The 25,462-nt window shown below is 39.4% G+C and overlaps 1 protein-coding gene across 13 annotated transcripts in view; it reads right to left on the reverse strand.

Moving 5' to 3' along the window:
- LOC125767667 (RNA-binding protein Musashi homolog Rbp6) overlaps positions 1 to 25,462 on the reverse strand; it is a 594,718-nt gene that overhangs the window by 55,869 nt on the left and 513,387 nt on the right. For all 13 annotated transcript variants that reach the window (XM_049434475.1, XM_049434479.1, XM_049434480.1 and 10 more), the window contains one exon: positions 22,600 to 22,648. In XM_049434475.1, coding sequence (XP_049290432.1) covers positions 22,600 to 22,648 — 49 coding nt within the window. The remainder of the gene's footprint in view (positions 1 to 22,599; positions 22,649 to 25,462) is intronic.

Raw genomic sequence — 25,462 nt, forward strand, 5'->3', positions numbered from 1 at the left:
AACTCACGCTTTTGCACAAATCGTGTGCACTTTTTTTAAACCTTTTTTCCAGTATGATAAAGGTAAGCGATGCTGAAGTTGAATACAAAATCTGTTTTGGGTTTTTTACTTCCGTGGTACGGGGAAGTGTACCGGAGGATGCTTAGTTCACAATTCATGCGTGTTAGTACATGGAGATTTTCACCCTCTTAACAAAATACGTCCATAACAACACCTTGTATTTATGCATGTTAAGCGTGGGTGTTTTGCGATGCATTTCACTAATGATGGCAAACGGTGAAGTAGATTCGATTGCAGAAAACAGCAAGGTGGGTTTTCCTTTGTAATGCAGGTTATCGCCTGAACCTGCTAGAAAGGTAAAAAGTGTTGAAATGCAATTATTATAGAGCAAACGTACATACTCTTAATCGGAAAATGATCATTTCTGTGAATTTTTAAAAAGGCATTTAAATAACAGATTTAACGGGTAAAATTTATATTACTGTTTTAACAAATAAGGTAAAAAAAATAAAAATAAAAATTTTCTAGAGCGTAAAATAAATGCAAATCAACAAATATGATCTATTAAACAGGTCTTTTTTTTTGGTGTGAAAACCCACTTGCGTTTCGACTTGAGGAATCGTATTAAAAAAAATGTTTTAAGAAGATAATTTCATCTATTCATTTCCAAGCCTGATTTTTTAAATCACATTTTGGAATATAATTAGAAAAGAAGAAGACCAGTTAAATTGGATTCAATATTTATTGGTTGTTGACTATAAAACAGATATTCATCGATTTAAAATGAATGGTATTAGTTAGAAACATAAATGTTTACGCCTTTGTTGACAATAATATAAGACAACAATAAAAATATTTTAAAATGTGTTTAATTTATGTATTGTTACATAGAGATGAGCGTATTCTTTGTGCTTTTAAATATTTTTATGTAGTTTTAAAAAATGATTGTAGAATAAAATATATATAAAACCTTTAGTTTAAAAATAAATTTACCAAAAAATAGAAATTATAGAAAAAGAAAAGGAAAATGAGCGTGTTTTGCTCATCTGTTTATTCGTGAGAGAACATAAAACATTTTCACTTGACATGTAAATATTTCTTTTTTACTTAAATTCTTCCAGCTATACAACGTGCGATGAAGAAAAACTGGTGTTTTGCCAGTGGCACATCAAAACATATTAACCATCCATCTATTAACCCATCGATCCATCTCCTGTGAGTCAACCCCGCCCGTCATATTTTATTTCATCATCATCAATTTGGCACCACTTCGGCAAAAAAAACACACACACACAAGGCATGAAATGTTAGCCACACATTAAACAAAAATCTTTGACGAACCACCCCAAAAAAATAAAAACAAAAGAAAAAAGGTCACCAGTAGACAGCTGGGAACGGCAGCAGCCATGCATTTTCATGTGAATTTGACTGTTCTGACGGGAAGCACAAAAACAAGGGCAACCGTTGGGTGAATATCCATATTACCATCCCCATCCTCGTGCTGACTTTAAAACACTCTCCAATCACGACCCGTCACACCCGAGGGGGGGACTTCGGGGTGCGATCGGTGTCGGTTCGCATCTCATCCCATCTCCACCACAAAATCTGTCGAATAAGATAAATGTTTTCCAAAGTGCAAGCTCCAACACCCAATCTTGCCATCCTACCCGGTTTCAGGCATTTTTCACGACAAAAGAAAAACAGGAACCTGGCCAACGTGAACGGTAAGTTACGGTGGGAATGATGAAAGGGAACAAGAGGGAAGGGGCGAATGGATCACACCCACCCGAAATGCCATATGTTGTGCAGTGGTGTTTTTTTCTCTCCCTCTTCCTTGGGTTTCTTTACCATCAATAATGGTCCTAAGAGTTTCAGTTGCTGGCGTATGAAAATCACCCAAAAAGTCACTCGCAACTTTTGGATACGAGAGGAGCAACTTGCTGCGAGTGATAAGGAAGGAGATAAATCCCTACCAAAATGTTACACCTAGAAAGAGTGAGAGATAGAGACTCCACTACTTCCTTCGTTTACCATTCAGAACATCTCATCCAGACAGAACATGCCGGATACAGATTGTGCCAAAACTCTCACCCACAACCGGTCGCTTTATCCGGTTTCGTTCATAATGCAACGAGCTTACGATTTGGCTCGAAAGCTCTTTTTCGATTCTTCGGCAGAAAGTGTGAGTGTGTGTCGTTTTTTGTGCTTCGTTCAATCGACAAAGGTTTGCGCGTGGGTATTGGAAGGAAATTCTTATCCATCCCTTCACCTTACTTCTTCTGCCCGTTTTCTGGCAAAACGGAAAGCCATGACTTCAATCAATTTTGATTTGATTTTGAAAAATGATCCTCCCAGTTCAATCGGTGTTGCAATGCGCTCTGTAGCTGTGTGTGTACAGCTGGCTAATGCTTTTTGTTTGCTATCGGTCGGTCGGACTCTGTACCAGCTGTCAAGTGCCAACAAAAGAGTGGCACTACTGGGAGCTGTAATCATCCAGAACACATTTTTCTGTTTGACCTTCGGGTGTGTTGAACATCGTCTCTGTTTGTAAATGGGTAATAACGCAAAGTGTTTGTCTACTGTGGGCTTACATCATTTAGTTTGATTGTTCCTAAAATAATCTTACCCATCAGATACGGCTTATTTGAGTGGCTTAATATATTTTTTTTCCTTGTAATACGACATTTAGAATTAATTAAATTGCAGAGCTATAAAGAAAAAGCTTTAAAAGCTACGTTGATCAGAAGCGGAAGCTTAAATTGGACAATGCAACGTTTTAATCTAAATCCATTTTGACACAATCAGCGCTTATCACCGTTGATTGTTTCGACATCGTTCATGCTGCCCGCTATACTGCCCGTCATTTAAATTAAATTTATTACAATCGATCCAGCAGCAATCAGTTTTGTAGTTTTTTGTTTGTATCTTCTACATCGCATGCAACGTTCCATAAGTGCAAATGCACCCATTTATCATCCTAATGTCATCTACATTGAGTGGTTCGTCGTCAATATTGGTCACCGATAAATTGTAAAACGGTCGCAATAAATGGTGACACCTTCGCAAAACTGCCCAGCACAGAATAATGTCTGTGCACGCAAACACCGATAAGCGAGATGGATAAAATGTCGTACCCTCGACGCAACCCTGCCCAGTACGTTGCACCCAAAGAAAAGGCAAAAGATATCGCCACAACCCATCAATGTATAGAAAAAAAACAGAATAATGTTCTGTTTCTGGTGAGTGAGAAGAAGAAGAAAAAAGCATCACATTCACACACAAACACAGTGCACACTGTTTCAAAACCACCAACAACCACTCTTATGGAAGGAAGTGTGGAACAGGAGACGGCATGGTTGGAACGCTCGACCCCGGATAGCACGTCAGTAGCATTTCCATCTGGATGTGACATGTTTGATGATTAATTAAAATATGACACAAAATGCGTGACCTGTTCGGGAAACGCTCCACACGCCACGCCATACTAAATGATGGTTCCCTCTTTCCCCCGTCCGTCCGTTCGACCGTTTCCAACATTTCACGTTGGGTAGTGTTTTTCCCTTTGCCGTTGTGCAGGGAAATAAAATATCGGTGAGAACAATAATTCTGTCATCTAAATTCTGTAACGAAACGAACCTTGTCCAGTAGTGGTCCGGAACGGCGGGTTACGGATAGTGGTGGAAATAATGGTCCACGGCCCGTCAATCCCGTACCGATGGTGGATATATTGCCACAACTGCCCGAGACCGACCATTAAAAATGATTCATTTCAACTTCATCTTCCTGGTTTTACTGGCCAAACGCAATTTCCTGCAACAACACCCCAAAACAACAGGATCCGCCTTTAACTCGTTTTGCTTTCGATGGTAGAACAAGCATCACTAGTTCTTAGAAGATTTCACTTTCCGGTAGTACGTTTTCTAGACTATGTTTTTTTGCATGCACGAAACTAAAAATCTTCCTAGAATAAAGTTATGATTAATAAAATCAAAAGTAAAACAATATTTAAAAGATTTACTTAAATTATTAAATGTAATTTAAAGATTACATTAATAATAATAAAATCAAAATTAAATTAAATATAATTTATAACGTTTTGTCTTTTTCCTAGAACACAATCTCAAACAGATTTGTATGCTGTGTTTTAAAAATATTAACATATATTAATGAGATAAACAAATTATTTAACTTTTACAATAGATAAAAATTTAAATGCAAATATATTTTAAATGTGTAAAATCTAAGAAAATGACGCTTTTAATGGCACACACTGACATTGTGAAAAAGATTATTAAAATACAAAATTTATAAAGAATTTATAATAATATACCTACACCTGGTAGTTTTTGTGCAGGATAACGAAAAGTTTAATTAATGTTCTGAAGGATTACGGCTTAGGTTGAGATAAAAATTTTCACTAAAAATTTCCACTAAAAAAATTTTGACTATAAAACAAAAAGCAACTAAGTTTAAGAATATAACTCCCGAAGAAAATAACACAAGCAATTTGTTCACGTCAATCTGTAATCAGATTTTCGATATGTGACTGTTTTTAGAAATACTCGTTAGAATATTAGGTATTTCTTGTTTCGCAAGGCGACATTTATTGAGAAAATGTAATAAATATAATTTTCGATTTTTTTACGGGGCGAACAATTGTCAATTGTCATTGCTTATTTATATCACGTTTCGTATTGTGGGATATTCGAAGAAATAATTCTTGTCTTACCAAAACGCGTCTAACAAACCGACCAATCCTGTATTGATAATTACGCCAACATTGAAAAGCAACAATAAAATAGGCACCAACATAAATGTTTCCTACCGTGCGATTTATGTTCGTAAGGAAAAATCATCGGCAGGGGAGGAAAAAAGCCCAACAAACACGCAAACAATAAATTTTCTACCGATTTAGCTCGACCACAATTTCAATCGCACACCGACGAGGACATTGGCAAACTTCGGTACATGCATGTAGCGTACCGGGAGGGAAAAAAGCCGTAATCAATTTTCTCACCGTGCTGCAATAAGAAAACACGGAATTCTAAGTACCAAGTAGAGGAAGAAAAATAAGATTGGTTCACCTGTTTGACCCTTAGCACACACACAAAAAAAAAGCCGCTCAAATAGTCTAATAACCGGTAAACATACATGGCCTACAGTGAAAACACACAGGATACAACAGACCGAATCGTTTTTGGTTTCGAAATCGAATGTAAGCTCCCGCTGCTAATGCTATACGATGACGGTCGACTGAAACGGCCGACTCTCGCACAGCGGGAGGTGATGATATAAATTATCAACATATTAATAACATAAATAATGATAGGTAAAGGTAATTGAAATCAAGCTGTGATTATTTATTGACGACCACCAGCCGTTCTGGCATTGACTTATGGTGCGCGCACTCCCAGTGGGCGTCTCTCTGATTCGCGGAAAGGTACGACCACCAGCCACCGTGCTCCAGTGAGGAATGTGGTTTCGATTTCGCGAAAGGTAAATGACCACCCATCCAGTACGCAATGCGAAGGGATTTCAGGGACGAGCATTGTGTCCGTTTTGCGATGATTAGCGGGAAGGTAAATTATTGGTTAAACGGTCCACCCAACCGTGAAGCGAAAGCGATCCAAGATTGTACCGATCCTGTCATCGTTGTACTACATCTGAGTTGATGCACGTTCTGGCGACATTTGCCACCCATTAGTTACGCATTCCACCGGTCACAGGAATACGCGACCCACCACCCCTGGTAGCAACTACCTTTCCCCGGCAAAACAGAGTGATGTGAATCAAGATGAAATATGGATGCTGTTCTAATTTCTGCTCCGTTTGTAGGGCTTTTCGACTTCGAGAGGTTGAGTGGTACTGCGTAATTACTGTAGCGGTTGGTAGGAAAATTGTGCCATAGGGAAACATAAGTAAAAGAGAAAACATAAAATGTGTTTTTTTTTGTTTGTTTGGTTGAAGAAAGAAGGAAACAATACACTAACAACATCACCCATTTTTAGGAGCAAACAAATTAAGCATCGGCGAAAAACGAAAAATTCCACTGAACCTGCTCAATCCGGAAATATTGAAACCGTTACTCATTGGGGGTAGCTATTTATTTGGATTTTGCCAGCATGTCCAATAAGAAATTCCAATTTCCAGCTCGCTCAAAGCCAAACCAAGGGGAGTCAAATGAATGGAAGCGGATATCGGTGAGGGTGTGTGTTTCTGTGTTACCAGTCATGTGCCTGCGATGCGAACGTATCGCGAAGCAGAAGGTACTAATAACTTGTTCCAACTGATTTATTTCGTAAATTATTTTCCCTTACATTCAAACACAAACGTTTCGCCGCTAAGGGTGGACGCATTTAGTAGAATGTCACTATACCCAACGCTCGCGAACAACGCTCAACGAGGAGATGTTTTACCATTCATTTTTCTGACGATTAGAACGATGCTACAAAAGACTTCATATATTGAAAGCAGTATGGCATCCAATGAGACAACATATTTAGCATTCCGACGTAATTGTGTATAATGTGTTTCGATTGCCAAAAGTAAATAACATGGGTGATTCGGAAGCTATCTGCAGCTTGAGAGTAATTGTTATTTGAAGCATGATTGTACTGCGTACAGGAACTCTTTAAATTGTATCACAGGTCGCTTTCGGTTGCCTCTTTAAAATTTGGGCATACTTGGCCAAAATTAAAATTCAATCATTTTAAATAGCTAATTATTTAAATAATCTATCAATCTAGAACCTTACAGAAAAATACTGTATATTTCCAAATATATCGAGATTTTTCATCTAATCGATTAGTTTTTAAAATAACCTGGGAATAATGTCAAAGAGCTCAATATTTCCTAAAATAGCAATAGTTTGTAAATAATTAAGGATTTTAATTAAATTAAATTGATCGAACTTTTTATATTCGTACAATTTTGCATTCATTTAAATATTTAAATATGCTTTCAATAAAAAAGCGAGAAGCAACAATCGCGATTGAATTAAAAGATCATTTAACTGTCCTGATCTTACTTTGATCTCTTTTTACCACCGTAAACAGCAACACGAAAGCTTATGGCACCAAACGGCACGGCTTGTGGGTACTTTAATTTGCTCCCAGTTGCATCTTTAGTGACTGCACAACAGAGATGCAATTGTCGCAATTGTTATGGGACCGGGTGGTTAGGAAAGTTAAATTTTCTCTCCTTTTTGTTGTTTTTTTATTTGGTTCTTCATGAAAACGGTACAACACAAACGGAAGCTTTCGGCTGCTATCACACCGTCTTACACAGGCTCGGCGGGAAAGGACTTTTAATAACATTTGTATTGGGCGCTTTTTACTTTAATGGCATAGAACTAGCAGCAAATAGTTGTGGTGTGGTTCAGTTGCTGGTAGAAATGAACCATAAACCCTTGCTTTTGCCTTGCCATTCCACTGCTTGCACGCCACCCGGCATCGATCCTTCCTTCCTTTGATCCATCTCGTACAGTGACAAACTCAAACTGCTGCACACTTTTTGGATCGTCTTTCTTCCTACCTCAAAGGGTGAGGAGAATGAAGAAACAGAAGAAGGGTATTGGTGTGGTGAAGTAAAAACCAAACTCACACGAGTGTGTTTGTCATTGTCGTTCACTTTCGTTTCATTTGCAAAGTTTGTTCGGGAGTCCGGGAGCAAATTCTCTCATGTGTACAAGACAATTTTCTACACGTCGCACAGGGACCATAAACAAGGAGCAGAAGTGCTCCAACGAACCTAGCCTAGCATCCTACACACCGGAAGCTTTCGTTTCCACTGGCAGTCCAAATCGAAGATTGGGTTCCCGAATGTTTCCAGCACTGTGGAACGTTTCGAGAAATGGTAGACAATTCTTAAACCAGGATAGCAAAGAAGGCAAGTCTGTGCTTAGCATGGGAGAGATATCTAGAGTTGGCGTGTGGAGAAGAAAATAGAGAAGCACATACCTACATGCAACAACCAAAAAAGACAAGCAAATGTGCTTTTAAATGCTATCATCACACAAACAGGATGCTTACACACACACACGGAGACAGGAATATGAGTGCACAAAAACACGAAAGCACCACAAAGCCACAAGAATTCTAGCAATGTCGTACAGCTTTTTCTGTTTTTCAGGGAAATGGGACCAGTAAAAAGTGCCACAACAAGAACGAACCGTGCATCAGTGTGTTGTCGTTGTCGTCGTCAACGTCCCCCCGGATGGGAATGCATAAATGGGATGGACCATTTTTGGTCAGTTTGCTAAAGGATATGGACGATTGTATCATCACCATCCGACCGCAGAGAACCGTTTAAGCTCTCATTAGCTTTGCTTCGTGCGGAGAAGAAAAACTGCTGTGGAATGAAGCGAAATCGCTTTTTCTGGAGTTTTATCGAACTGGGAAGCTTTTCCGGATTAAGATGGAACAGATTTTGGTGCAAGGACCATTTCAAAGGATATGTCAATTTTAATATAAAGCAATGATTTATTGTTGGAAAAATCATATTTTGGTATTAACAGGTTTGAAAGAGGAAGACATAATTTCGGATAGATTCTTTGAAATACTAAAAATTTACTCTCCTAACTGCAACAACGCATCGGCTACATCGTCAACGGCGTTCCAAATAAGCTTAACAATCCTTCACCATTGTGTATGACCGCAGAATGGAGTGCATTTTTGAACCTCTCGGTAGCTCGCGAAGCTTTATTTGGTACATTCCACAATAGTTCAACCTGTCCTACAGGGAGATAGGGAGGCAGAGAACCATGTTCGAACACATACCACATACACAGTGTGAGTGGCATTTGGATGGAAAACGGTTTCCGTATGTTCGTTCCAGGCTGCTGATTGTTTGGACTTCACTGATAAAAATGTGGTCCTCTACCCGTCACGGTGCCAAGCCGTTGTTACAGCCGTTGTGCATGTTATGAATTGTTCGTGGCAAAAATGAACCCCAACCAATACCAATGAAATGGTCAGTTCGTTTTGTAAAACCCAATCTTCAATCATCGTTCGACCATCGTGACCGAGCGATATGCAGACAATTTTTGTAACCTTCCGGTTGTGTCAGTCGTTTTTGTTTTTTTGGGTCTGAGAATTTTATATTTTGGTAAGTGTTCTTCATTCCAGTGGACAGTATCAGCATACTGGGTGCTGTTGGTATGCTTCCGCAGCGTTGTACCGCATTTACATTGTTGGGAAAACAAGTGACATAAACATGAGTCCTTACCGTCAAAGCAAAAATAAAATAAAAAATCACCAACCCTTTGCGTCATTTTTATGAAGTGTACATTTGAAGCAATTAAAACATGAGCATGTCTTTTCTAACGATGTTCTTTTTTTTGGTGGTGGAAGTTTGGGCGGTTGATTTTTTGCTGCAGTTTTGACATTCCACTCTTGGTTGCTACAATGGCCACAAACTGCGCGCGTAACGGTGTGATCTGTTAGCGTGTCTGTTCAAAATAGTTGTCTAGTTAGCAGCATTGCTGCGTTCCACGACGTACAGATAATAGCAATTTGAAATGAAAAATACACATCTCGTAGCTAGAGGGGTTTTGATGCGGTTTGCTGTCTGCTTTAAATGAGCAAATGTTGGTATGCGTTGGAATAAATTTCCTCTTCGAGTTCCTGCAACAAAAACCCCATTATAAGGGCAATTAATTGTTTGGGATAGTAGAAATATTTGTGTCGAAAAATGAACAAAAATTCCACATTAGAATATCATGATTCCGACTATTTAGAAAAAAAATACTTTTCCAATGACTCGTCACAAATATGGATATGTATAAAAGTGCACTATCGAACATCGAACATTTGCGTCAAACAAAGCAATATATTGAATGGTGAAAGGTAAAAGCTTTGCACTGTCCAACCACATCAGTAAAATAATGCGTATATCAAATGTCATTTTGTGACATGCTCAGGTCACTTTTGATGTGACTATGGTATTAGATTTGTGCCTGTTTAGATTTGTGTTTCTTTTTTAGATTGCAACACCACTTTTTAAACCGGACGTGACATGACAGCTGACATGATTTATAATCACCCTGGACATTTGAATCCCATCGATGCGACACATCATCACAGCTAGGGTCACATCAATATGGGTGAATTGCTTCTATTGGTTACATTTTCCAGTGGTACAATGAGACACAAATATTAATCACAGAAGGACCAAAAAAAAAGCATGTCCAATCAAGGTAAAGGTGAGTAATTGGGGATGGTAGTAAGATTCATTATATTTCAGAGTAATTATACCCTGATTTCTTCACTACAATCGCATTGTACGCAGGTAAGTATTCGGAAAAACAGGGCCAGTAGAATAAATCCATATAATTTTACGAACTCAAACACCGGCACCGGTAGATTGCCGGATTGGTGCTCATCTTACCAACGGTGAGTAAAAACTGCTCTCAAGATCAACACCCGGTTGTATTTCATTGGGTTGCTTCTACTAAAACCCCCAGCCACCCACTGGTAATGTCCCCATCAGGCAGGGAGACAAAGTATCCCATTTCTTTTCCAGATTACCCATAAATAATCCCGAAATGAAAAGAAACACTCTTCCCACTTCGATGCGCAACATTTCATCGCACCGTGCGACGACGACGACGACGACGAATGTGCCCAACCGAATCGTGATGCCTCTCTCGTACACTCAAACCTTACATACAAACGCGGCAAAGAAGCTCATTTGTTTTTCCTCCTGTCAGCGGGCACATTTCGCTTCTTTCGCTAATGGTTCGCAAGCAGAATCCGAAGACAATGCGCCGCATCCCTGCGCTCTACTTGCGACAACGTACACCGTGCGAAAGGTGGCGTTTTCTGTGTGCGTAGCTCATTTTGTGGTGTTTCGACGTTTTCGTTGCGTGTAGCTTCCATTTCCAGTATGTATCGGATGGTTACACGGTGCTGCTTTCTTTTTAGCTTTTATTGCTGTAATTTTCCGAAAGCATCTCGCACCAGTTGTCCGTAACAGTTATTAGTGGTGCGGAGGACGAATTTAGTGCCTCGAATCGACAGGTTGAAAGCGAGTTGAATGAAGGTAAGGTGAAAATAAATGCAAGGGCATGGGGATGGTTTGGAGTTTTCTATACCGCTAAGATAATACATTGTTTCTTAGTCGGCATGAAATCACCGTGGACAAAAGTTTATGGAGAAGTTTTTTTTTATTTGCTAAAACAATATTGCGTGAAGCATCAGGTTTTTTGTGTGTGCAACTTTGTAACATAAATTTCCGATTGTTGTGGGAAGTTTTCCTTTTTTAAAGAAAACTTGAAATGCAAGAATTTTATTTGTATGCTTAAATTACTTCACGAAAAGAATTTGAGATTTATTGGCATGGTATTACCTTATACATAGATGGTTTAAACAAAAATGATGGATATGGATAGTTAACAATTTTAACGTTTAAATTTGTGGGTTTTTGTTTGGTTTTGAATGAAATGGCAAAAACAATCACCATAATTCATTTCCAAACAAAGCTTGATACTTTGCTTAGGCTATCAATAATTGGTGACTACACTTAAATGTAGATTTACTGCACTAGTTAATAATAATGATAAAATGTTTTCAATTATGATGATTTGTTTGTTTAAAAATGATTAATTGAATTAGTTTGTTTCTTTCAGAAAAAAAATTTGTATTTGAAATTCCCTCTCAAAATTTGGTTTTTTAAGTGTCCAAAACCTCCAATAAAACAATCTTTCATTCATTTATTTAAATCACAAATGTAATAGTTTTAATATTTAGTTGTATGTGCTGTGAACGATATTGATTCTCTCTCTCTCTCTGACACACACACTCCGTCCTGTGATCTGTGACTGGAATGTTCAAAGCAAACATGTTGCTTTAGTAAAAGAAAAACCAAACCAAAAACAGCAAAAGCAACATTCATCCAACAACCAACAAAAAAAGGGATCAACTTTCGATCACATTTCTTACGAGATGCTGCTGTGAACGAATGAAAAAAGTGACGTGACGGTGAGAAGTAAAGAATGTTGCACTTATTCACACTCGAGCGAGTTCAACTAACTTGTCGTCAAAGGCAGACAAAAACGGTGAAATAAAGAAGAGCAGAAAAAAAGAAAACACCCGAAAAGCTACAAATTTAGCTTCTTGTGACTTTCGCAATACTAAGGGATGAACAAAACAAAAAAAATAAAGCTATGTGCCAGAGTTGAGCTAGAAGTGTGGTTCCAAATTTGGAATACGGATAGTTTTCCTTTTCGGTAGTGAAAGGGCACCGGACGAGCTTTGCCAATGGACATACCTATACTTACTCACACACACAAACACACATTGGAGTTGCTTTCAGGCAAAACTAACGAACCAGAATATTAAATGACAACTGTTTCGGACCAGGGTGACAGTGTCTCGTCTCGTCTCAATCTCATTACTAGTACGTTTGCACACTATTAGTGGCAAGACTGTGACTGGAATGTGGAAGCTGGTTCTTTTTTCTCTCTCTCTCTTGTCGATACCAAACAAGAAAGCAAACTAATTTGAAATGGCACTTTGCAACAAAAAAAAGGATACATAGGGTGTGTTTATTTTTTGCTGCTTAAATTTAAACCCAAGCACAACTTTGAGCACGAATCGCTTAAAGGAATTCGAGTAGCACTTTCGTGAACGAAGGTTTGCATTAAATCGTCACACGGGAACAAACGGGGAGAACTTTACTGGTAACATCGTTGTAGCGATTCGTTTCAATTGCTTAGTCCACTGCCATAGAGGGATGAGATATCCGACCAATCGCAAGAGCGAACCGTAAACTCTTCCTTATCATGTAAAATGAGGTTTATTATTTACAATTAGTTTTAATTCCCCCTTTATACACAGGACCAAACGGCGAACCCCAAGCAACTGGTTGGTTTGTGGAATGGAAATTCGCACGCTGCAAGACCGGAAGTCGCGGAATGACGCCCAGTAAATGTTGTAAAATTACCATCACATCACTACCAAACATTGCCCTCGCGTTCGTGTTTCCTCGCAAAAACGTTCCAATGGCATTGCAATTGGCTCTAAATGGGGTTTGGCGGGATGGGAGATTCCGGGCTAAACTGTGCCGGCACTATGCGATACTCGCACTGCATTCTTCTTGCTTTATTGTCACCCACAGCTATCCTGCTAAACAGTTCTTCCTGGCGTGCGGGAAGCTTCAAGGAATTCCGGAATTGTTATGGTGAGTATCGTTTTTTTGTTGTTGTAGTGTGTCCTCGTCTCCCCAGCGTTGAGCATGCTGCCTGTTTGCAATGTGGATGCGAAGTTTGTTGTGAGGTGTTGAAGCGACACGGCCTGTCTACTGCTCCAGTGTGTCTGGGAGTAAGTTTTGCACCAGTGGAATGCAAAGGATTCTTTTTTTCCACTGTTGCGCTGCAGTTTTCCTTTCCGGACAGCCATAGACACTCAAGGCGTTTGCTCGGTTCCCATGGAATATGGTTCGGCGGTTGGGTGATGATGGTGATTACACCGAGACCGCTATCGGAGTGTCGTCTTTACTTTTTCTCCCGCCTGTTGAGGCTACTCCGGCACAAAGTAACGCATAATGAGCCACGATAAGTGGCTTCCAAGATGTCCTGTGATTATATGTATCTTTTTCCACTTTTCGCTCTATCTATCCTTCCTTCGGTTATTTTTTTATCATTGTTTTGTGTCTGCAACGCTGCAATCTCAGTTCTACCTATCCGACAAACAATACCATTTTATTACTAAGTGAATCGCGGCACAAATCTTTCTTTTTCCCCCTGGTTCCCGTTGCGGGTTGTCATTGGGGATCGGGCAATCGTCACCAGTACCAAAATTACCATTTATTTGCTTGGCAGTAATCCACAAAGTAGTTACGTGGAAAGCTACCCAGCTCCATCGTAACGATACAGTTGTGAGGTGAAAACGGCACCAAAATTGGGACAGTGTTTCGTTTTTTTGTTGAAATTATTCCCGGCTTGCAGTTAGAGACCAATTTAGCTGCCGTTAAACGAATGGCCATGAATTTCAAGATAAGCATTTCCGTTCTAAACGACTTAAGCAAAAGGACACGTACAAGAACCTCAAAATCGTTTAAAAAAAGTAAATTACTGTACATGGTATCACACATAGTAGAGTTCATTTTTGTTTTGTTTCGTCACTATTATGTTGCTCGTTACCGAAAGGCACAATTGCGAGATTATGCAAATATCTGCCAGAGGTAATCGAGTGATACATTAATATTGACTGTACGTTCCTTTTGTTTTTCGGTTGTGTGGAGTGAAATAAATTGTAGAAAATATTGACTTGCTCAAAACCGAACTGATGGAGAGATCTTTTAACGTGCAGATAAATGGATGGTGATAGGACACGATGAAAGTAAATGTAAAACATATCGCACAAAAAAATTGCTACACGAGAGAAATTCAAGTAAAATAAAACCGAGAGAAAAAAAATGCTGATATTTAATTGAATAACGATTGTTCGTGGATTACACTCAAATTTATCGTTTTTTTCTATTGAGAACGCAGCAAGAGGCTTCGAAGCTGAATCACTGTACAATTAGCTGCAATGTGGTTGATTTAGGTTAACAATTGACTACTTGAACAATTTTTATTTATTCAGGTAGAACAGGCTGGTCGTTTTTATGCTTGATAATTTGGAAGTGATTTGGAATTGTATATTGCAATATTTAATTTCGAATAATTATGAATTATTCATGCTTTTCTATGATCATACGGTCAAATGTTGACAATTCGATCGATTTCAAACTCAAATCCATAAACAATATTTTTAAAATGATTTCAATAAAACTCGGTTACGGCCAAGCAAACCCGGGATAGCGTGCCTTTTTAGGAAGGAATGTCTCAAAAAATCATGAATTGAAATGCAATAAAGATGCTTTACTAGCCAAGTAAGAGCAACTAAAAAAGAATGTTTATTTCCGCATAAACATTCACTCAAATTTTACAACGAAATTTGTCGTAAAATTGAATTATCTTTCCAAGAAAGATACGATTAAGACTGAATAAATATGATCTCATCAATTTACGCAAATAAATAAATTCCATAACTGTTGGTGGATAATTTTTCCCAAACCATGAATGATTGTTCTTCAATTTTCAAACACACAAAAGGGAATTGTACAAAAAAATATTCTTTCCCTCAAGCAGCTTAATCAGTAAATCACATGAATCAGATACCCTGTCCCAACCACACGTACACATGAGCAACGCAACCGGACGCAATCGTTTGTTTTGCTTGCGGATCAGCTGAAGGGCACTAGGTGGCCGGCCGTGGTACTGCATCATAAAATGGCTGCTTTTTATCGCCCAACCAATTAAGGCACGATTCAAGCGAAATTGGGAACCGATGCGGTGTGCGAAGCAAAAATCATCAGCCATCCATTCAGACCACTTGATGGAAAGGGACGATGATGATGATTGGGCGAATGGCGCATAATTTTCGGAAATTGATAAAATACAAATAATGTTCGATGTGTATTTTTGGGGAATGCCGATCATCCATCGGGGCCTCAGCTCCGAAAGGGAAAGGGTGTGTATCAAATGCTTCCAATATTATCTCCATTCAATTTGAGCATAACAGGAAGTGGGTGTAGATTTTTTTTTATATTTTCGTAGCAAAAAAGGGGTAAGTGAAAATAAATTGACAATGAGCAGAAATTGAAGGACGGTCATGTACGGTTCGGGTGGAACAATTGTGATGGGGAGCAAGGTTTTGATTTTGGATTTTCATGAACGTGTTCTGACTGTTTCGATAAGCTTCTGTTTAACATTTCTGCATGTTAACATGTTTTGCAACGTAACCGGTCAACTGCCAGGTAGTGGTTGTATGTGGCTGATTGTTAGAATTTCCTATTTTCCTATTGCTACAGAGCTGATGGTTACACAAACGGAACGTTCCTAATCAAATCACGTAATAGGAAAGTCGGAAAACAGGAAAACCGCACCAATGTTCGAAAATGATTTCCCGGAAATGATGCAGGTACACGGCCTAAAGGTTGCTTTTCCTCATCTGACCAAACCATTACGATAATTTACATCGGATTATCCAATATTTTGCTGGATGTCATTTTGGTTAACATAGTCAACAAATCTGATTTTGAAAACGCGTATCTGTAAATATTAAACTAATATAAAATAAATAATTGATTATTAAATGCATAAGTTTGCATAGTGATATACCAACTATTATTTAAATATAATTTTTAAGCCTCTCTATTTTACTATCTTTTTGATGGTTCAAAATTAAATAAAAACTTGAAACAATCTCTTGGTTTATTCAACCAAAAAACATCTCTTTGCCAGCAGAAATATCGATCCTTATCTTTCTGTTTTTCGATTTTTGAGATTTTCCACCCAAAATTTCCCCCGAGGAATATTCTACCCAAGGTCGACACTGTCAGCCACCCACAAACACAAAGCGAAAGGATTCATCTATATCCCATCTGTCAATTCATCGGTACAATGCGCATCCATCCATCGATTGGATCCGTCCATCCTTCCATCAATCAATTTGTGCCCCATTCCGGCGAACCACGGTGTTGGCATCGGTGGGAATAGTCGACTCTTCGGTTCTACCAGGATAATTTCGCTCGAAAATTCACTGTCAAAATCCGTACGATTCCTTGACCTAGTGGGCATACTTCTGCAATCCGTTTCGATAAGCTTAGTGGTGGTCCTCACACAGCAAAGCAATATCGAAATGACGTTTGAGTGTGATAATTTTCTTCCCTAAGCAGTGAGGAGTTTTAATCTCCATCTCGTCCACTCGGTACGTCAAGTGTCGCAACACCAAAAACGCAACTTTGCAAGTGAAATCGGTTCGCATGTGATTTGTAGGCTCATCTCGAGCGCTCTGGTTGTCCATCAGTTTTTGGGGAGGGGGAGAAAGAAAATTAATTGAACCATCACCGGGTCGAATGAACACAGCCGTATACATCGTACCATGATTGCAGCAAGACATCACAGGTAACAGCACCAGCAACAACAAAAATCCACAAAACAAGTCACCGGAATGATGTCCGAACGAAACGCAATTCCCAATTGTGCACACCAATGGAACACAAAAATCCTTCGTGAGTGTGTGTAAGTGTTGGGCGTTGGGTGTGAAAAAGATGTTAACAGCAATAGATTGACAACTGGCAGGCAGGTTTTGCTGGTATATTATTGCTGGAAGGAAACGACTTGTGTGCAGAAAGAAAAGCAACAACCATGGCTCAAGGTGCTTTACCATTCCAATCGTCAGCTTGATTGAATCATCAACTGTCTTTGAGGAAAACGCACGGTACGAACAATAGATGGCATACCATAAAAAAAAAATCAGGGAACCATCACTTCAACGCTATCGCACTGTGAGGATGCTTTTAGAGATGAGTGGCATTTTCACCACACCGGCAAACCGAACAGCCGGTTTGTGGGAGATATCCGGCAGAAAGGATGCAAGAAAGAAAGAAGAAAATAATATAGAAAAGAAAGAAAGAAAAAACCGTAAGAGCAATCCATGTTCTGCATGACGCAAAGTGCTCTTCCAGCAAGTGCCTTCCATTCTTTGATAGACACCGATTGCGCGCATGGAAACGCTTTCAGTGGAAGCGAAGCAAAATATTCTGTTTTGTTAAGGGAATTGATCAAACGCGTGGTACTTGCTGGCAATGATACTAACTAAAGGAACTTTAGCAGAATAAAGTGATAATCTTTTTTTTTTGCTTTCCTTTTTTCCAGGTTCAATTGTTGCTTAATGTAAGAACAATGCTTTCAATAACATTTTAAAAATTCTCGAATGAAATGTTAAATAGTGAGTAAATAAATTAACGCATTACTGCATATTCTGGTGTATATATTTTATTTCTTCCGGTGATAATATTTTTTTTTCTTAGAAAATATATTGAACAATTGCTTTCAAATTTAACGCATTGAGCCAATGAAACATTTCTGCGAATGCTCCTTCCCATGTGCTTCGGGTACCCTTCATGTCCGATTCGTTTCCCGTTCTGGAGTTAAATTGATTTTTCCCTCATCAAAAGTATCCTTTCCGGGTTAAAAATTTCTTCCGAATTGAGCTCGTACCGAGTAAGAAATCGAGAAAATAATGAGAATAACTATAAAGCGAATTCGCGAAAATGCATCCGAACGCGCTTGTGTTCGGGAAAGCTTCCTATTAATCCATTCTCGATGAAGCTATCGTGAATGAAAGTTATTGGGGTTTTTTTTGTACTTTTTTTCTTTCGCTTTCTACCACCCAAAAGTAAAGTCAATGCAGTTGAGCGGTAAGTTGTGGTAGACGGTTTTTACTTTCTATCAGTTCCCGTATCCTTTTATCGCTTTGGCTGCTCCATGTCTGGCAAGCGATAAAAGCATAATAATGCTTTCAAAATCCTTCGTTTTACTCACGCGGTGGATGGATTTGGAGTGCGTTGGTTTTTTTTCTTTCTTCTTAATTTTTCGTTGCGATTTCCACCTTTTCTGTGAAATGTCGCACGGGAAAATCGAAAGCTTCTTCTATTTTTTTTTATTCATCACCCCACCCCGAAAACCTCAACGGATCTTAACGAAGCTCACTTTTATAGTGGCGTGGTTGCTATGGTGAAATGCACCGAAAACATGGTCGTTGCCGCTTTCGTCGCTTTGCCAGCAAGGAAAGAGTGCAGGATAAAGTTATAATTGAAATCCAATCTCAAATGAGCCCAACTCACTAGGGGACGAGGAAGAAAAGGGAGAAGAGAGAGGGCGAGAGGAACGGGGTTGCGTTTTTCGAAAGGCAAAAGTTCAGCATACAGGAGCCGAGCTCCATAAGGGTAAGGGGGGGGGGGGGAGGGGGGGGGGGAAATGAACGAAGTGCAACCTTTTGTTCGGAAAAGTATAATTTGAGGTATGAATCCTTTGTGGGATGGGGAGCCGGGAAAAATGTCCGGTTGTGTTGAGCTCCCCCCAAGGGGGGTTGAGGAATTGGTTCGATTACTTAAGTACCCGGCCGCTACCATTGTCAACCCGTCTCCACCACCAGCAACGCATACAGAGGTCAGATCAGCCGACTTTCCACTCATATCCAAAGGCGAAGGCGAAAACTATTGGCACATGGGGAAAGTTGGCGTTTGGGGCACTTTTCTCAATGAGGAAAGGATTTCCTTTTTTGTGCCGGTGCCGTGCATCGTGTAGCTTCAGTGCACCCGGCAAGGGGGTGGAGAAATAATTGAAAACTCGCAAAAGTTAATACTATTCGATGGCGCTTATTGGCTTGAGATTCGTACCGGTTCGGTGATGCGATGCCGGCCACACAACAATTGAATGCCGGCTACAAAGCACCACGGAAGGTTATGGGAATGGGAAGGTTTGTAATATGTACGATAGTAAGCAAGTTAACCATGGAAGCTTTAAGAACAATATAATCTGTACAGTTCAATAAATTGTAATTGAAAACAATATGCTTGATGTGTCTTTCTTCTGATGTGTGTGTGTGTGTGGGTTCCAAATATGGCTCGATTGCCAGAATGTTCAAGTATTCGTCTGTAAATAGGAAGCCTTCAATTTTATCTCTGTATAGTTGTTAAGAAACCCGAGAGCAAGAAACGTTTGAAAGAGTAGAAGTAAAAATTATTTAAAAAAACTTTTTAGAATAGAATCGATTAATTCGTTGCACTAACTTTTAAAGAAAATTAAGATCAGATATTAAATTTAATTGTTTTAAATTCCTTGAAAACTACCTTTTTTATTTTACGTATTTTTTTTTTCTAAAAAAAACCAACAAAATATCGAAGCCCCTATTCCATCATCACACTATTACAAATAAAACGTGCGAAAAAACCATTCAATCTTCCATTTCCCGCTGATATTAAGATCTGTTCCGGTACTCCGATTCGACCACCATCTACCGAATGACAGTGTCTAATGACTGTCGTCTGCGAAAAAGTGATCCACTTCTGGATGGGGCTAAACTAAAACACACATTTCCTTCGGGGGGATTTTTTTTTTGTTTCTTTTTGGCCTCTCACCGTTACGGATACCCGTCAGGTTGGGGAAAAAGAATTAAATAAATCCTCCTCTATCAGTATTAATCCTGTCTCGTTCCGAGTTACAGTTTGTCACCGCAAAGCGTACGAAGTAAGAGTTCCTGCCGATGTGTGTGAGAGTGAGTACATCTTTACACGTTAGAACATCCCTCACGAGGCTCTTCGAATGGTGGGAAATTGGGAAAATGGAGCATCGGAGTATAGGAAAGCCTTCCCTTTCCAAGACACAAATGGTCAAACGGTTGTTAAACCGCCATTTTACTGCTGCTTTTCCTTGTTTCCTTGTTTTCCTCATTCCTCCCACCGAATTGGTTTTTTGTGTTTTTCTGTATCATTTCACTCGTTGCACGGCTGCCATCCGAATGATGTTCTCTGGCTTCACTTCTGATCAATGGTGTTTAGCCACTCGGAACCATTTTCGCTGTAGGGCTTACCATTTGTTCGTGCCATTCTTCGGTCGCACTTTAGTGCAATCGAGCAGTGTTCGTGTCTTCGTGCTGAAACCTCATTTCGGACCAAACTTGGCTAAGGTTCGCTGAGGTAAGTAACACGGGAAACGATTTCCTTTCCATTGCGCTTGAGGTTTTTTTTTCTTGTTTGCTCGTTCATTCGTCTGATTGTATTCCATTTAGTGTCACCAAACCATCGCCAAGAGCTTAGTGATTAGTGGCAGAGTCTGTCACAGTCACATACGGTGTCAATAACAAGGTTGGTTTTCTGCTTTCCCTCGTGTGATTACACATTCGGATTCCCGACAATAAGACTTGAAGGCACACAATGGAGACGAATTTCATTTGCTGATAGGTATTATCAACCAAACAACTGCTGAAGATAGTTGTATTAAATTCTCATAAAAAAGAAAAAAAAATACCAAAAAAAAACACAACTTATTGTAGCGGAATTTACATTGTCGATTGATGAACAGACACGCAAATTGATTTTTTCAATCCACTTTAACATTTACATTACATAGCAAGGTAAAAAATACACATCATCCAAAAGAGTACATACAAAATTCAACCTCAGTTTTAATGTTGCTTTTAAATTAAAATAACAACATAAAAAATCAAACAAAATAAACAGCAAATGACCAACTGTTGGCTGACCTCAAAACTACAGCATGATTGGAAATGCATCTGTGCAAAGCTTTTGAACGCAAAATGTGTGTGTGTTTTTTTTTATCTCAAATGCTGCATTTATGATTCATAGACTGGAGCAATGAAATTCGCAATATTTTTAATGCATTTTTGCAATCAATGCAGTAGCAATGCAATTCCACTGATGGTTTCACTTTGCTGCAGGCGAACGAGTGGAAAAAAAGGTTTGGTAAGCAACACACGGCTATCCGTATAAATCTTGTATGCATGATAAAGCTGTTAAATTATGTGACTATAATTTTCAAAGTATTTCTTTTGATACAAATTTTAAGCGAAGTGATTTAGAAGATTAAAATATGAAGAATTTTTGAAGCGCATTATTAGCATCGAGCATGAAACTTGTAAGTTATTCAACTAGTTGTAAAATAGTTCCAATGAAATTAACCACACAGTGAAACGAGCATAGCATTACAGCATCTAAAGTGTCCCATTTCGACCGTCACTAATCGCAAACGGAGCACCATTTTCCATTTGTTCCATTTGTGTCGAGTACCATTGCGATTTCAACACGAAAGAAGAACCTTCGGTACATTCCATCGTCTCGAAATTCGATGATGACGATTGACAGTTTGCTTCCAAGTGCCGGAACGTTGGTGTACGATGTTAATGCTGACGGAACACGAAGATGCAACGATGATGAAGTTCGAGGCGGTTGTGGTGACGACGGTGGCACTGAGTCCCCCGTTCGATGATGATAGTTGTTATGATGGTAAACAGAGCTGTTCGATTGTCCGGTGGACAAATTTGCATCGTCACTGAATGGCACTCGGGGCTGCCAGACGACGGAGATGCATCTGTTGGCGTGACTTCGAAAGTGCAATGGGTAAACAGCCAACCGGGTCCAACTACCTCACCTCCCCCAAATTTACCGCCTTTCTTCCCCTTTTGCCTTTCGATGGCAAAGCTTAGCCTTTCAGCACAAGAGCAACCGATTGTGATTTCGTCTGCTATCGATGAAGCTAAAACGGTATATGCATGACGTGTGTGTGTCGAGCTTGTCGTAGTAGCTAGTATACCGACCACCTGGCTAGCAAAGTGCGGGGGTTGGCAGCAGTGGTGGCACTGTTGACATTTGTTTATGATGTGCTTGGATTTTATTGTTGTTTGTTTACGATTGGTTGAATTCGTGCTGATTTGTTTGCCGGTGCTTCGGTGCAGATCAAACTCAAACTGTTGTTGGCTGCAGTATCTGCATCGACCCGGATGCATTTGCCTGATGCATGCGTTGGCCATGTGTTTCACTGCCGGATTGCTTTTCGAAAGAATTTGCAAAACGGGACAAATTCTTCAGAACGGAGTGCGTACCGTACTCCGTTTGCATCTCAAATGAAATCGTTCTTTGTACAAAATTTTTCTTTTTGTATTTTTTTAAAAGAATAACTTTAAAATAATCTTCATTCCATGAGACTTTTCATTTGTCGATAATAAAATAAAGTACTAATAATTCACTTACCTCTGTGCCGGTTGGTTTGTTTGTCAAACATAAGCATCGCATCTTCAATCTGAAATAGAATTTGGAAAATAGAAAAAAAGTTAGTTTTGCACCTCTTCGGATGACTAATCAAATGATTATATAATTAGTTTGTTTGTATGAACTTTTATCTCCTTTTTTAATTAACGTTGTAGACGCCTGTCTGCTTCGTTTAATCTATGTATCATACTATTTGCCGACTTTACTGTCTTTACTTTACTGAGTGTTTGGGTGCATGGTCTAGTTGAGATTGGGATTCTTTGTTTAGATATAAACTACTATTAAATATTTCTATTAAATGATATTAAACTACGGAATACTCATTCTTCATTTAACTTTATAACCTAAACCTAAATTCAATAACCTTATACCTAAAAAATCCTTTCCTTTCTATTTGCGACGTGTAATTCCCCATTGGCACTAATAACAAAAGTCAAATGTGGCACTAAAACACCTCGAATCGAATGTTTCCTGGAACAGAAAGACAAGTGTGAACCTTAAAAGACTTCTAACGGACTTTGCATTTTATAACTTTACATCACACAAATGCAGGACACCACGGGATAGACGATGGATCCGGAATGTTTCCCATTTCTTTACGCCAATGACCTAGATTATCATCTTTTGCGAAGGTTTTTCTTCTTACGGTGGAACAGAGCTAAAGTGAAAGAATGGCTTTCTCCTTGGAAAAGTGATGCGGTACAAGAGCCGACAGAAACAAACAAACAGTAAGGTCCGTTTGAAGAATGGTCACGAAAATAGCTCGCCAAGGTTGGGAGCAGATGGATGAGGTTAAACGCAACCTTAAACCCTTTGTTCTTTTCGTTGTTCAACTTGAGGTTTATTGCAATTTTGCCTCATCTGGTAGTAAAGTAGCACCACTAAATGAGAGAGGAAGGAGAAGAGTTTGAGTTCTTTTATGTGCACCTAGACTCATAGTTAAAGTCAGAGTGAATGTTTGCTTAGGTGTCTGATTTATTCAAATATTACTGCCAAAGCGCTGCGAGTTTTGTGCGAGTTTAAAGTGATAGAAACAAGGGTTTATTTTAATATTTTCCATTTAACAGGGAGAGCTGAATGTTAGTTTAGGCTATTGAAAAGTTTTTAAATTTACTACTTTACTTTACAAATACGCGCATTTTAACATTTTTACTTCGGTAACTAAAACCGGGTAATAGTAAAAATTCTCTATGCGTCACAGAAATGTGGTTTGACGAGAACAAAAGTTTCGAACCAATTTTGGCAAATGAGGAAGAAAAAATCAATATCTTTCCACTCTGTCGCATCAACCGCCACCATGATTTTATATTCCGTTCGGTTCGGTCAAATTTATCCGATTGTTAGCATCCTACCACACACGCACACACCACGTGCATACCCTTTTGACCCGTTTTTTTTCCTTGGTCCAGTTGGACGAACACTTTTGCTTTGTAAAACTTACGGCTCCCTGCCAGCATCAGCATGCCAAACACTTTGGTTGCTTCTTCAGATAAGTTGGTCAGGCGTAACATAAGGGTACCGGTAGGAACTCCGTTGTCGGTAGCCTTAAACCGGTTCCTACTATTTCGACAACCCGTAAGAAAGTGGCAAAACAAAAAAATAAAAAACACCACCCTGTTCCCGAAGAAATTTCAAAAGAAACTCTACTTTGTTGAAGATGCTTTTGTGAAACGAGAGAAAAACCGAATGTACAGGAAAACGAATGAAAGCACTGGATACGCAAAACGACGGGAAAAGCCACGGGAATTGTGTTGAATGGTAAACGGGCGTGGAAGAGAAAGGCTTACGCTCACCGAACCAGAAAGCCGAACGTTCAAAAGTTTGCTTTTTGCTCGTAAAGCATTTTCCTAAAGTGATTTCATAAATAATAAAAGTTTTCTAATTATGCGAAAAAGACGATCATCAAAAAACATCTTTAAACACATTGTGGGCAGTAGGCTAAGAATAGAAGAGAGAGAAAAGAGAGAGAGAGGGAGAGGGAGAGAGAGTGAAAGAGAAAGAGAGATATAAAGGGGAAAACTGAGGTTAGGCCACGGCCACGGTTTTTGCCGATTGGCGTCTTCGGAAAGGTTGGTTCCGAGAATCGGGTACAACAAAAAGGCCCGGTTCCGTTCCGTTGATGGGTTCGATGGATGGATGGATGGATGGGAACGGTAACGAATATTATGCTTTCCTTTCGAGGTTTTTGCTTTTGACAGGCTACCGGCTCCCAACACCACTCAACGTTGCTGTGTCCAGGGGGCGACCAAGGTAAACTTTCGCCCTTGACGCTTTCACCCAACAACGGTTGGGCCAATGGGGCCTGGTCAAAGTATCTTCTGCCAACCACCGAAACAAACGCCCATCATCGGGCAACCAACCGCACACCAACCAACCAACGGGAGCACCGGTTGTGGTTAAACGGAACAGGAAATCAGGCTGTCAGGCGAAGTCTGATCGTCCGATGGGCACGTGGATGGGCTTTGTTAAAACGGAACAGCGCCCGGTAAGTGGCTTCGGGGTTGGGCGTAAGTTTCGTTTGAAAGAAAGCTTCCACTACGATTGCTGCTTCATTTACTTTAGGTGGCAGCTTTAGAAAGTTGTAAAATAAAGCGCCAAAGCATCTTTGGAATGAGGTTCCGTAAGACGTCAAGTTTACTTCTCGTTCAATGTTCGTTTTGCGGGCAGTTGTTTGTACCGCGGTGCATATTGTTGCTAGTTTTATTGAAGCTAGGAGTGGTTGGAAGCAGATGGGTGGATTATCTTGAACATTTAACAGCCATTTCAATCATGCTCTAATGACTCATTTACAGCTTCGGCTTAAATTATTGTTAAATATCAAGTTAATGTTCAAGTTGCTGGTTGA

The sequence above is a fragment of the Anopheles funestus genome, chromosome 3RL, assembly GCF_943734845.2.
Source record: "Anopheles funestus chromosome 3RL, idAnoFuneDA-416_04, whole genome shotgun sequence".
NCBI classification, from domain to species: domain Eukaryota; kingdom Metazoa; phylum Arthropoda; class Insecta; order Diptera; family Culicidae; genus Anopheles; species Anopheles funestus.